We start from the raw sequence: 14121 nt of genomic DNA on the forward strand, positions 1-14121 counted from the left end.
GTATCAAAGACAAACACCATAAATAAAAAATTAAAAAGAAGCCAAGATCAAAGCAAAAACCATCTGGAAATCCCTGGGTCCACAGGATGACTTCGTCACTCCCATGGGTGTGTGCTCTTGGCCTCTTGGCTTTAGGAAAATTTTGCTTCAGCATATTTATTACAAAATCTGTCAGCTGAGTACCTGTAACAGTGTGAATAAAGACATGTGACTTCTCCAAAGACAATATGATACATCATGCTCTTTTCCTTTGGGATACAAAAGACCTTCTTGTGTCAGGTGGTTGAAGGAGGGTTGTTTCTGGATAACAGCCTAAGGATGAACCATCAGACTAAATGAAACCATACCCTATTGCAGAGGAACACCTCTTCTTTTTTTTAATTTTTTTTAACTAGCAGAGAAAAGCACAAGCATCTGACCTAGGGAAGACTTCAGTAAGATCCTATTTCTATGTCCACTTTTTTCTTTAGGGAACATCTACAGTTTTGATCAGGCTTTAGTTTGACATGCAGTTTCACAATTTCCTTGCTCAGGTACAGTTTTTAAAAAAAAATCCTCTCATAGTCCTTGGTAGTATGAGCTACTCTATCCATTCCTCACATATTTTCCTTTGTAATTTGGAACAGGTACATATCAACCCAGGTATTCTTGAAATAGTCACTTGTCACACTAAATACTGCAAACTCCTAAATAACTTTTTTTAACACCAAACTTTAATACCTGAATTGCTATTACAAATAAGATTTCAATCATCTGACATATTCTGAGTGATAACTGGAGGGAAACAGGAGATTGCTCACAGCGGAGAAAAGTGAGAAGGAAACAATTTTGAAGAAGGTGCTCAAACTGAAAAAAAAAAAGGAAATAGCAACTTTTGTTGAGTGCCAAGTCCTGAAAATTAGTGTTGGAATTTCAGAGGGTAAAACAGAGTTCACCCAAATGCAGTATCTTTCCTTAATTTAATGGACCAAGGGTACAGTAATTCCAGTCATCTCATGCTGCTCTTGATTTGATTAAAAACAACAATGATTAAGATGTAAGTGCTGCTGCTTTCTTTGAACCTGTTACCTCTTCATCCACACTGAAGCTGCCACCAGTGGTGTTAAATGGCAGCTGGACAGAAGCCACCAGCTACTGAAGAGCCATCAGACATTCATAATTTTCAGTCACCAGCAACAAGCTGATACCCAGTCTCACTGAAATTAAATGTTTCTTTTATTATGCCTTTTCCCAAATACTATTTGATGCCAACAAAAACATATCAAAGTGGTTTACAGGCTTTAAGAAGACATCAGAAAAATTAAATAGAGGTAGGATTATCTATTGCACTTGGAATCAGACTTCAGCCTTCCACCAGCCCAGGAGGTCACACTATCTTTTCTCTGCTTCTCTTCTTTGCCTTGTTCCATGCTTCTCTTCTCCACCTAGACTGAAAGCCTTTTGAAGCAGACAATACCTCAAATGGATTTGTAAAAAGCCAGAAAGCAATCCTCCTGCAGAGAGATTTCTGTCTGGCGGTACTGTTTTGAAACACTGTCAGATGTAAATAACAAACTGAAGAAAACATAATAATGGAGAAGTCAGCCCTTACACAGATCTTCCTAGCTTGCTTGTACTCTTGGAAGAAAAAATTATCCTGTGTTTTCATATAAAAATAGAACACATCTGTTCTCAGGAGCCAGGGAGGCTATCAGGAAAATGTAAGTACATTAAACATAGGCTCTGTTATGAAAAAAAAGGAAGGGAAAAAGCAAGGGTGGAAAAAAGGTGAACACCACCTATGTAAAGGCATAGATTCCTTTGAAATATGCCAAGAAAAGGTGTAAAGGCAGATGCAGTCCTTTTGCTCACTGTAGATTGTATAGCTCAAGAAACGACAGGCAGTGTGTGTTTCCCACAGACTGAGGCATTTTACATTGCCCTCAGCTAACCAGAGCACAGATTTCAACCTTTGTGGCCATGAGCACTTTTGTAGCCTCTGGTTCCACGCAGGGTCTTTCCCAGCAACCCTGCATCCTGCTCCACTCACAGGTTCCCCACTTAGCCCTATGCTGCCACAGCAGTGTGTCCTAGAGTCTGTGGGACAGCAGTTTTTAACCTGTTGTTCCCATGATGTTATTCCCATGGCCATATATCTGCAAAGCCTGACAGTGCTGTTATGGTAGGTTCTATACAGGACTTACAGGCTTGCCAAGGAGACAGCCTTTAGAGGCAACAGAGGGCAAAAGACACCTGCAAAGGCTGAAAGTCATCTAAGAGCATTGGAACTGTCGTAGAGTACTTTTCCCCCAGCAGCAGATGAGACAATGAGGGAAATGGCTCTCCAGAGCAGTAGCTGGTGACTCACCAGGGAGAGAGGACACTCAGCTCCTCACAAAGTCAGGGGTCACCACAACAAGGTGAGACTGAAATGGAAAGCAAGGGCCTTCAGGCAGAATTTCCTCAAAAATAATTTAACATTACTGAGTTTATCTTCAAAGCACTGGTTTTGGTAAAGTATTATTGTTCCAGACTTAGAGATGCAAAAACAAGACACAGACAAAAAACCAACAAATGACCAATGCCCCAAAATAACCCTTTCGATTTCTGAAAGGAAATTCAGAAGCTATTGGGAAGGATTTGGGAAAGTTTATCACCCCTAACCACCATTTGCTCATAGAAAGGAACTTATAGAGTTCATTGAATTTATAAACATTTAGTGCAAGTCAGATCTGTGCTTAATTCATTGATGACTTGAAATTCTGTGTCAAAGAAGGGAAGCAGTTGTTGAGGATGGCATTTAAGTGCTTAAACCGGAATCGATTGTCTACCTGTCTTAACCTCATTTATACATCTATTTCTCTAACAATGGGAAAATGGCTGAAAGACTTTGCCTTCATTAACTCTAAAAATGATGAATCCAAATCATCTATCCTGTTGAATACCTGCATTAAAGACTATACCATACTACAGATGCATACACAAGAGAACAAACATTAACTCAAGTATATCTTTTCATTCTACAATTTTATCAATTTTAATACCCAACTTTGAGATTTCTATGTTTTTTTTAACATAGTCTTTGTCTGTGGAACTTTCCTTTTTTTGGTCCATGTAATTATCCATGTATCCGTGTATTATCTTGATATGGACATTAATTCAAGTCTGAAGCAGGCATATGATCCTTTTGTGCAGTTAGAATGTGCAGACTTTTCAAAGTGCAGCAAGATTCAAAAAGAAACAAAAGGAATCAGATTCTTTCTAATTAGCAACACGCTCTTTTCCATACACCTCGCTTAGCTTTTTGTGAAGGGTACATTATCAAGACTGCTTTCTGCCTGCCCTTTTATCCCTACTTCTTTCAACTTTTTTCTATGACAAAACGCTTCACAAAATGATACGCCTTTAAATTTTTGTAACATATACGTATTACCTTTGATCTGAGCAAAGAATCTACTCTTTTCCTTGAGTATTTTCCATGTTTATTATCAATGAAAGAAAAATCCCTAAAAGTAGTTTAAAGCTTATCTAGAAGCAGTTTAAAAACATAGAATAAAAATACATGTACATACATTTAGCAGTAACAACATTAAAACAAAAGTATAACTTCCAGCTATGCACAAGTCATTCAGGAGATTTTCTAGTACCGAGATGTTTAATGCAGATATAATGGAAAAGATTATCTGCTCATATGTGCGCTAGATGGCAATTTCTCTATTCTGCTACTGTCACGGGTACATAATTCCAAGAAATAGGGTGCATTTTTAGGCTTGCTGGGTGGCAGAAAAGTGAAAACTGTACATATTGTTTGTATTTCATGGGAGATCTTTGGGTTTTGTCTAAAACCATCTAAGATTCAATGTTTCTTTTTCTTTCTACTGCTGTTTTTTTAAAATGCAATGTCTAATATAAAATTTCATTTTTTAAAAATCATTGACTGGGTTTAGTTTTATGTGATTTAAAAACAATTATTGATAGCAAGTGTTTAGTACAATATTGTTTCCTTATATAAAAGTAATATTGATCTAAGTATTCATGTATGTAAGGTTAGAAATAGGTTTACTGTAACATTCACACAATTTGACCTATTTGCAAAAAGCAAACAGCAGAGATACAGACAGCCAAATCAGAGCCGTTCCCCCCACTAAAAATAAATTCTGAAGAAACACTTTCAATTGGTTATCCTTTTTAAGTTTAACAAAGTTAGACTAGACCAGAATAGAATTGAATAGAATAGAACAGAATAGAATAGAATAGAATAGAACAGAATAGAACAGAATAGAATAGAATAGAATAGAATAGAATAGAATAGAATAGAATAGAATAGTTCAGTAGGAAGGGTCCTACAACAACCAACTAGTCCAACTGCCCAATCAACTCAGGGCTGACCAAAACTTCAGCATGTTCAGCTGAGAAGTGGAGCAATACAATGGCTTTGGTGAGGACCTGGCATCCAGTCAGGGTCAATCAACCATATGGTATTTCTTGGTAACAGAATGCTTCCTAGCTATAGAATCATTGAGTTGTTAAGACCAGAAAAGACCTTTAGGATCATAAAATCCAACTGTTAACCCTACACTGCCAAGTCTACCACTAAACCATGTCCCTCAGTGCCATGTCTACACATCTTTTAAATACTTCCAGGGATGCTGACTCAACCACTTCCCTGGGCAGCTTGTTCCAATGCTTGATAACCCTCTCAGAAAGAAATACCTCCCAACGCCCAGTCTAAACCTTCCCTGGTGCAGCTTTGAACCATTCCAACATGCCTTGTCACTGGATACCAGAGAGAAGAGCTCAGCACCTTCATCTCCACACCCCCTCCTCAGGAAGGCACAGAGAGCGATCAGGTTATTCCTCAGCCCCTCCTTTTCTCACAACAAGGCAAGCCCAAAGTCCTTAGCTTCTCCCTATAGGACATACCTTCCATCCCTTTCACCAGTTTTGTTGTCCACCTCTGGGCACATTTGAGTACCTTCGCATCCTTCCCGAACTGTGGTGCCCAGAATTGCACACAGTCCTCAAGGTGAGGCCACACCAACACTGAATACATTGTGACAATCACCTCTGTTGTCTGGCTGGTGATGCTGTGTTTGACACACCCCAGGATGCAATTTGCTCTCCTGGATGCCAGGGCACACAGCTCACTCGTAATGAACCTGCTGCCAACCAGCACCCTCAGATTCCTGTCTGCAGGGCTGCTCTCCAGCTACTTCTCTCCCACTTTATACTTGTGCCTGGCGTTACTCCATCCCAGGTGCAGAATCTGGCATTTGTTCTTTTTAAACTCCATCCCATTCATCATTGCCCAACACTCCAATCTACCTAGATCCCTTTGCAAAGCATCTTGTTCCATCAGAGAGTCAACAGCACCTCCCAGTTTGTTATCACCATCAAAATTGTTAATGGCGCATTCACCTCCTCTATCCAGATCATCAATAAAAATATTGAACAAAACTGTCCCTAGACCTGAACCCTGAAGAAATGCCGCTGGTGACAAACTAATGTGCCTATTCCTATAAATGTATTGGTTTCATATAAGAAAGGTTTAATTTGGTTACATCTGTCATCAGCATCCAAAATAGCTTGAATTTTTAATATTTTTACTACACTGTTTCATTTCTTGCTATAAATTTAATATTACATTAATTATTATTGTGGTATAGTAAAAACATTCCCTTTTTTCCATAGGCCATAAAATAATCTCCTGATCTTTTGAAGTATGTAATATATTCTGCTCAGACCTTTACAGAAGTGAACTGCAAGAAGCTAAGGTTTATTCACCTATACTTCCCCAACATCTTTAAGTAAAAACAGTACTATTTTCTCTCAGGACCAAAACTAACATGGTATCACACAGTCAACACAGAAAAAACATTGCTGGTCCCATAGAAATCCCATAGATTTGTTATGCATGGCAGGACAGTTATTTCACATAGAAATGAGCACACACAGTTCAGTGTTCATTACCTGTACTCACAAACGAACATCCATTACAAAAAAATCCCAGAGTGTAACATCCACACACTAAACAGGGCCAAAGTTTAATTTAACTCTATTCCACCTAGCTACAAAGAAAGTAACTTAACATGTTTATGGAAGAGCTACTCTGAGCTTGTCCCTCACAATTGATACTTCATCCCATTACCTCTTCTCAGGTTTCTGTATCTCAGCTGTTCTCTAGGATGTGTAGGAGGCAAGTTGCCTCCCAGCCCTGCTACCCACATCTATGCCTCCATCTCTCATCGTGTCTCTCCCACTTTACTCCTTCCCAGAGCAAGATGTTTTTTTCTCACCTTTGTTCTCACCTTTGTCTTTTTGTTAAAAAAAAAAAATAAAAAAAAGGTTCCAGTTGGTCTATCCCTACCCTCTTTGAAGCCAGCACTGGGCCTTTCTGATCACCACCTCCCCACAAAGACCTTATGGTGCTGCATGCAGGTTTCAGTATGCCATTTGCTTTCCTGGTGGGAGAAGACTAGGGCAGAAAGAGGGAGGTGGATTTCAGACAGCTCTAATGTTCGCCTCTTCCAAAATCCGTGTTCACAAGCAATGGTGCAAATGCTTGAATGGGTCTACTCAACTGGCTCACACTGAGGATTATTTGTACCTTCTGGCATCAATAATGGCAAATCACCTAATGTACTTTTTTGTTTATTTATTTGTTCTGCCTCGGAAAAAGCTGCAGGGGTGAATTAGTCATTGGCTATCTAGTGGGAGCTACTGCAAAGGCAGCCAAGGCAAGGCCCTTCAGACAGAATTTCCTAAAGCTTTTTGCTATGTCTTCTCCAGCCTCTATCACTGGCTTGTTAGGTCAACTCTGACATTTCTTCTTCAGCTATCTTTGCACCCCACATTCACATCTGTAATTGCATTCTTTCTCTGCCCTGCTCTCCTTTTCTCAATACCCTCATGATCTTTAATCAATCCTTTCCTCACTACTGTCTCCTCACTCCCTTAGAAACAAAATTCAAAAAAGATTGTGAAATTAACCTTTTAGTAACACAGATCTTATGCTGCATAACTTGGGCTACTTTCTGTATTGTTCTCATTCAGTTCCTAGTACAAAGACTACAATTTTTTCCTCAGTCTTTAGGTATTGGAAGCAAAAATATGCACAAAAAATAAAGTTAATCGAACCACTGTAATGCCAGAGTATGATTTATAGGATGCTGAAGCTTTATTTTGTATTGGGAAGACACTTGATCTCAGATGCCAGTGAGAAAACAAGTGAATTTTTACTGTCAACTGTTTTATATGTACAACGTTTTTCCACAGAAATGTGTCATTTTAAATGCATTGCCCACTCTATTGAAACAGAACAGTTGCTATTGTTAAGAAAGATTGCTTGCTTGCTTTACCTGAGCTAGTAGAAGCAGGAGACTTGCTGCGTCGGGATGGGCCTGGGCTCTTGGTGGTGCTCCTACGTGAACTTGAGGCTATTTTGGTATAGGAAGTAGATTTCACCACCCGACATTCTAGAAGACAAAGAAACTGCCTAAGTTAGCAATTAAGAAAGCCAGCAAGATTCTGTAACAGAAAGAGCACTGAGAAATGAAAACATTTAGCCCACGCTTATTTTCATTCACCTTGAGGAGTTTTATGAGAAAATATAAAACCTGTATAAATGGCTCCATTAAAATCCAAGTACAATATGTGCCATATCCCAGACAAAGAACTGCTGCAGTAATCCAGACTTTTAAATACCATGGTTACTGCAGGTACTTAGGACAGCTTAATTTAACAGTGCTGAGACTACTCATAAAACCTCTTTGCTTTTGAAGATTTCAGTACAAGTAATGTAGCAATTTTTTGTAAACAATCCAGATGCAATGTAAGCATTTTTGTCAGCCTAGGCAGCCTCCTCTAGAAAAATCTGAAGTCTTCTTTTCTGTATCAAAATGTTACAATTGTACGAGATGACACAAGTGTCTTCCACTCATGAAAGGTTTAAAGAAAATAAAGCAGGTTTGTTGCTCCTGCTTAATCCTCTGGTGAGCAATAGCCCACATCGTATAGCACACACAAGTCATCACAGGTTGAGGGAAATGGCACTACTTGCTCATAAGAGACATCAGTAAAATCGATGAAGAGGCGAAATTACCCTCCCACTCGAGAACACTTCAAGATGTTCAGGTTAGAGTTTATGTACACCCACACAGATCTGTAGGCATCCTTGCATTACGCCTGCAAAATGGTTCTTGGCCTGAGGATGAAAGAACCTATTGTGCATAGCACTGATGTCTTGCACTCCAAATGGATACTAGATTAATCACCAGACATATTACACAGTGGGAAAAAAGAAAAAAACACTTCTTAGTCAATATACAATTAAAAGTCTGCAGCAATGTTTATATTGCCCTCACCTGACAATGTCAGTACACTTTACTTGTTTAAAAATACATCAGTAAACATTTAGTTCTGTATCAGACCTGTTTCCTATTTTCTTCCCATGGTTAAGGTTCCTCAACAGAGGTTAAGAGAAATAAACAAGAGCTTTTTCTTCCTAGTCAGAAAATACCATGTATAAGCCTGCACATTATTTAGTCTTCACAGATCAGTGGAGCCTGTAACATAGTTTAGACAGATTAGAGAACAAAGAAATAAAATTGAGCATAACTAATTAACTTAAACATATACACCAGAGAATGATGTCATGAAATTTATTTCTCTTGGCTGCCCTAACTGTTTATCTTTCATCAAGCTATTCAAGGAAATAGAAGCAAGAACTGATGCATTACTGAGCGAACCATCCGGCTCAGCTGAGAGCTGAGAGGACCAGAGAAATGCCTTGGTCTTCCCAAAGACACTTTTCTTCCCAAACTCTCCACATTGCTAATGCCCAATAGTAGCTAATTTCTTTCTGTTGACATTTTTTGTGATTCATTGATGACTACTCTTGTTTAATACTGAACCATCAGGGGAAACGGAGTAAACATTTACTCTGTGAGGAAAAATCTACTGAAAACAGGAGGAATCATATGAAAGCTTTCAGTCAGGTGCCATTGGGTAACTACATCTTACACTGATTTATTGGCATAAACAGCTGCTCCAGAAACCATATACAATGCAAATGTAAACAGGTTTACAGGTATCTTCCTGTAAACAAAGATGTAAAATTTTCAAACACCTAACAGCCTGTTAAAACTGTGACATAATCCCAGTGTGGGCCTGTGTGGGAAACAGCCAGGAAGGGGAACTGCCTATTCTAATGGTCAACAAACAACAAAACTAAAGCAGAACGATCCAATCAAGCCAAACCCATTAGAATTTATCATCTGCTTAGTCAAAAAACTCAAGAGTCCATGAAGAAAACAGCTACTTTATGCAATATGTAAAAAGCTTTGCTGTTTCCAGCATGTAAAGAAAATGATTATCTACATCCCTCTCTTGCATTTCATGCTATGTACTAAAGCTTAACTCTTATTTTATTACATGTATTAATACTTATTCAGGTTCTCTCAATACCTTAAAAACACCCAGATTCTTAAATATGTTATCACCATATATATACCACCTATGGAGGCATTACTGCCATTTTTAATTGGGTCAGCCTTGGCCAGAGATGGGTCTGTCCTGGAGCCGGCTGGCATTGGCTCTGCCGGACACGGGGGAAGCTGCTGGCAGCTTCTCACAGAAGCCACCCCTGTAGCCCCTCCAACTATCAAAACTTGGCCATGCAAACCCAGTTCATCTGCAAATCATTCTGAAGGGCTATATACTGACCCTGACCTGCGAGTAACCCCACACTAATGGCATATTGCCCTGAGAGGAATTCACCTCTTGCAGCTGATCTCTCCACACAGGAGAGAATCACAAATGATCGTACAATAATCCAAGAAATGTACAAGCATCACAGGATCATAAGATAATCCAGTTTGGACATAAGAAATTCCTAGTCCAGTTTCTTGCTCAAAGTTTGAAGTAGCTTCACATTCATAGTCCTGCATGACTTGGGGAATGACACTTCAACCTACTTGGGGAATGCAGCAGGGCATACACAGTGCAGGAGGATCTTGGAGAGCATCAGTGACAACTTCCTGTTCCAAGAGAGAGAAAAAACAGTAAGAAGAGATGCTCTGCTCACACTCACAAAAAAAGGAAGACTCTGGGACTATGAAGGCAGAAGGTGGCCTTGGCTGTAGTGACAATGATAGGAGTGTTCAGTATTGTGAAGGGATTGAAGGTGGGCAAGAAGCAAGATCACAGTTCTGGACTACAGATAAGCAGACTTTCTCTTCATGTATCTGCTTGGAAGTGTCCCATTGGATAAAGCCCTACAGAGAAGAAGGACCCAAGAAAGCTCATGAATATTAAAGGAGCATCTCCAAGTTTCACAACAGTCCATCTCAACAAGCAGGAAGATGTTCAAAAATGCCAGGAGGTCTGCATGGATGAACACGTTGCTGCTGACCAAATTAAAACATAAAAAGGAAGCATAAAGAAGGTGGAAGCAGGGACAGGTAACCTGGGAGGTATATAGACTAAGTCCAAGCATGCAGACACAGTCAGGAAAGCCAGAGCCCAATTAGAATTGAATCTGATGAGAGATGTCAAGGGCAATAAGAAGTGCTCTGTTACACACAGAGGGATCAAAAGCCAGACTGTGGAAAATGTGCAGCCACTGCTGCATGAGATAGGGCCCCAATGACACAGAACGTGGAAAAGCCTAAAGTATTGAATGGCTTCTTTGCCTTGGTCTTCACTAGCAAGCCCAAGCTTCAGGCCCCAGAAGCTGAGTGAAAGACTGGAGAAAGGAAAACCTATCCTGGGTGGAAGAGGATCAGATTAGAGAATAAGCAAAACAGACATATGTAGGTCCATGGGACCTGACAGGATGCACCCTGCAGGTGCCGATGGCTGACGTCATTGTGAAGTCACTCAACAGTCTTTGAATGATAGTGATGATTTGGATAGCCATTTGAAGACCCAGAAAATCTCACTCCTATATTCAAAAAGGACATAAAGGAGTACCCAGGGAACTATAGACAAGTCAGCCTCGCAATCAGACCCTGGGAAAGCAATAGATCAATGAATCATGAAAATAATTTCAAGGCACATTAAGGACAAGAAATCATCAGAAGTAATCATCATGGATTCACCAACAGGAAGTCATGCTTGACCAATTTGATGCAAAGAAATGACCAGCTTGGCAGATGCAGGGATAGCAGTGGATATTGTCTACCAGGACTTCAGTGAGGCTTTCAGTGCAATCTCCCATAAAATCCTTACAGGCACACCGCTGATGTATAGGCTTGATGAGCAGACTGCAAGGACTGCTGAGTCCAAAGAGTGGTGATCAGAGGCAAGAAGTTCAGCTGGAGGCCAGTAACTAGTGGTGCACCCCAGGGGTCAGCACTGGGTTCAGTTCGTTTCAACATGCGCTAATGATCTGGATGATGAGGCAGAGTGCTGCCTCAGCAAGTTTGCTGATGACATAAAACTGGGAGGAGTGGCTGATACTCCAGAGGGTCATGCTGTCATCCAGAGGTACCTTGACATACTACAGAAATGGGTGGACGGGAAGCTCAGGAAGTTCAACAATGAGAACACGAAAGTCCTGCTACTGAGGAGGAACAACCCTGGTACCAATACAGGCTGAGGGTTCCTCAGCTGGAAAGCAACTTGGCCGAAAAAGACCAGGGTGTCCTGGTGGACACAAGAGGACCATGTGCCAGCAATGCAGTGTTGCTGCAAATAAAGCAAATAGTATCCTGGTCTAGGAGGAGTGTTGTCAGCAGGTGATCCTGACCCTCTACTCAGCACTGGTGAGACCACACCTGGAGTCCTGTGTCCAGTTCTGGGCTTCCCAGTACAAGAGAAATACGGAGGTACTGGAAAGAGCCCAGCAACAGACCATTAAGATAATTAACTGACTCTCATATGAGGAGAAAAGATAAGGGAGCAGGGACTGTTAAGCCTATAGAAGAGAAAACTCAGGGAGAATCTTACCAATGTATACAAGCAATGCAGCATGCAAAGAAGATAGAGTCGGGCTCTTTTCAGCAATGTCCAGTGACAGGACAAGAGGAAATGGGCATAAACTGAAATGCAGGAGATTTTGTCTCAGCCTTTTACTGGAAGGGTGACAGAGCACTAAAACTGATTGCCTAGAGAGGTTGTGAAATCAACATCCTTGGAGACATGGTCCTGGGCAACCAGCTCAAAGTGATCCTGCTTGGGCAGAGGAATTAGACCAAACAACATCCAAAGGCCCCTTACAACCTCTACCACTCCATTCAGAGATTCTGTGATTCTGATCTTATTCAAGCCAGAAAATCCCCAAGGCTGGACACTATCTGGGCCTCCCAGGAAAAGGTTTTCCTCCCTGGGCAAACCTACTCCGGTGCCTCACTGCCATCTCAGACTTTTTTTTTTGTATCTAGTCTAAAACTTTTGCTTCAGTTTATATCTATCACCACTCATCCTTTTACCAAGCATCACCAGGAGGAGCCTGACTCTACCACCTTGATGTAGAAGAGATGTTGCCCCATGGACATTGGAGGCTTCTTGCAGGTACCCCTGAAGCAATCTCCTTTCTCAGGCTAAACAAGCCCAGCTCCCTCAGCCTGTCCTCACACAAGTGCTCCAGCTACCACCCATCATGATGGTCCTCCTCTAATTGCCTCCAATTTAATGATACCTTCCTGGAACTGGGGGGCTTTAAACTAGTATTCCAGATGTGGCCTCACATGTGCTAAGCAGAGTTGGTTCACTGTCTCTACTGAGTCCTTTTTAGTCCATGTCACAGAAATATTCTCATTTTCCCTATTTGTCTATTTGTATAAACACTTTTGAGCTCAATTATCAACTTCTTTGGCACAATTTTCTTGTTCCTCTCAAAAATAATTCACAGGATGTGAAATTTTAAGAGGTCACAACTCAAATGAGCATATATTCTCTTTAAGGTAAACTTGTCAAGTGCCACATTTCCTGTGGGTTTACAAGTTTATTCATAAAGGACATGGGCTATAGTAAGGCCTGTGGAGAGCCATGTAGGAAAGCTTTCAGTGCTGCATGCACCAGGCTCGAGCAACTCATACTTTCAAAGACTAGGGCAAGACTAGTTCCAGAGTCTACAAGGATTTCCAGTCATGGGCAGAATGTAACCAGGCTGCTTGTTGTAAATAGGTCTCAGCTCCCAGGAACAGTTTACACATGCAATTCTGTTGTCACATTTAGTTTGTAAAGTAAAATTTTACTGTAGGCAAAGATCCCACTCAGCAACCACACAACCACTGCTTGTTCCTCTAAGAAATTACCATAATCTGCCTGTTGCTGTAGGAGAGCTCTGTGTGTATGGAGAAAACAAAACAAAAATGCATGTTTTATTGAAACCGTCTTTTCTACACAGAATGCAAACTGATGACCAAATAAATACATACCTTCTCCTCATCAACAGTATTTGGATTACTACAGAATGGGTCCTTTGCAAGCCATGAAACAGAATAGCATTTTTTCCCCAATTTTCTTTTGATGCCAAAACTGTATCAGAAATAGATCTGAACTCCTGACAGAAGAGAGCTATACTGCCTTCCTCACGCATGTGGGCATGGCATGCCCAGCCAAGAAGAAACACCAAGCGTTTCTATATTATGTTCAGTAAGGAAAGAAATGGTTCATGAATCCCCATTCCTTCCTCTCACCACTGACTGACTGAGATTAAAGGAACAAAATGATGACACCCATGGTAATGCAAGACAAAAGGTCAGCTTTACAGTTTGAACTTTACAGGCTTTATTGTTTTCCAACTCAGAATATGATATAAATAAGAATGCTTTTCCAGTGAACAACATCTTGCACTAAGATGTTCTATTGTATAACTGCATACAGAGCTATAAAGTAGGAGAGAGAAGTACAGACTAACAGCAGCAAGGCTAACAATGTAACACTGCAGTCCCTTTATAGTATAGAATATTACCACAGAGTTCTGAGGCCTTTATTGGACACTAACAATAGGGCTGAGGAAAAAAAAAGAGAAAATACCCCAAGGCTACAATCTGACATGACTGAGACTGTAGGGACAAGATAAGGAAAACAGAGTTACTGAGATTGTACAGTGGTGTCAATGAGCAGTAGGAACTGCCAGAACCAGGAGGGACCCCAACATACGTACTTATGAGCTCTTGATTCTTCCTGTTGCCA

The 14121-nt window shown here is 40.6% G+C and overlaps 1 protein-coding gene across 2 annotated transcripts in view; it reads right to left on the bottom strand.

The window, feature by feature from the left end:
• DCLK1 (doublecortin like kinase 1) overlaps positions 1 to 14121 on the bottom strand; it is a gene marked incomplete at both ends in the record, with an annotated part of 229957 nt that overhangs the window by 66401 nt on the left and 149435 nt on the right. For both annotated transcript variants that reach the window (XM_082279245.1, XM_082279246.1), the window contains one exon: positions 7338 to 7454. In XM_082279245.1, the coding sequence (XP_082135371.1) occupies positions 7338 to 7454 (117 nt within the window). The remainder of the gene's footprint in view (positions 1 to 7337; positions 7455 to 14121) is intronic.

This window comes from Coloeus monedula, assembly GCF_965178545.1.
Source record: "Coloeus monedula genome assembly, chromosome: 3".
NCBI lineage: Eukaryota > Metazoa > Chordata > Aves > Passeriformes > Corvidae > Coloeus > Coloeus monedula.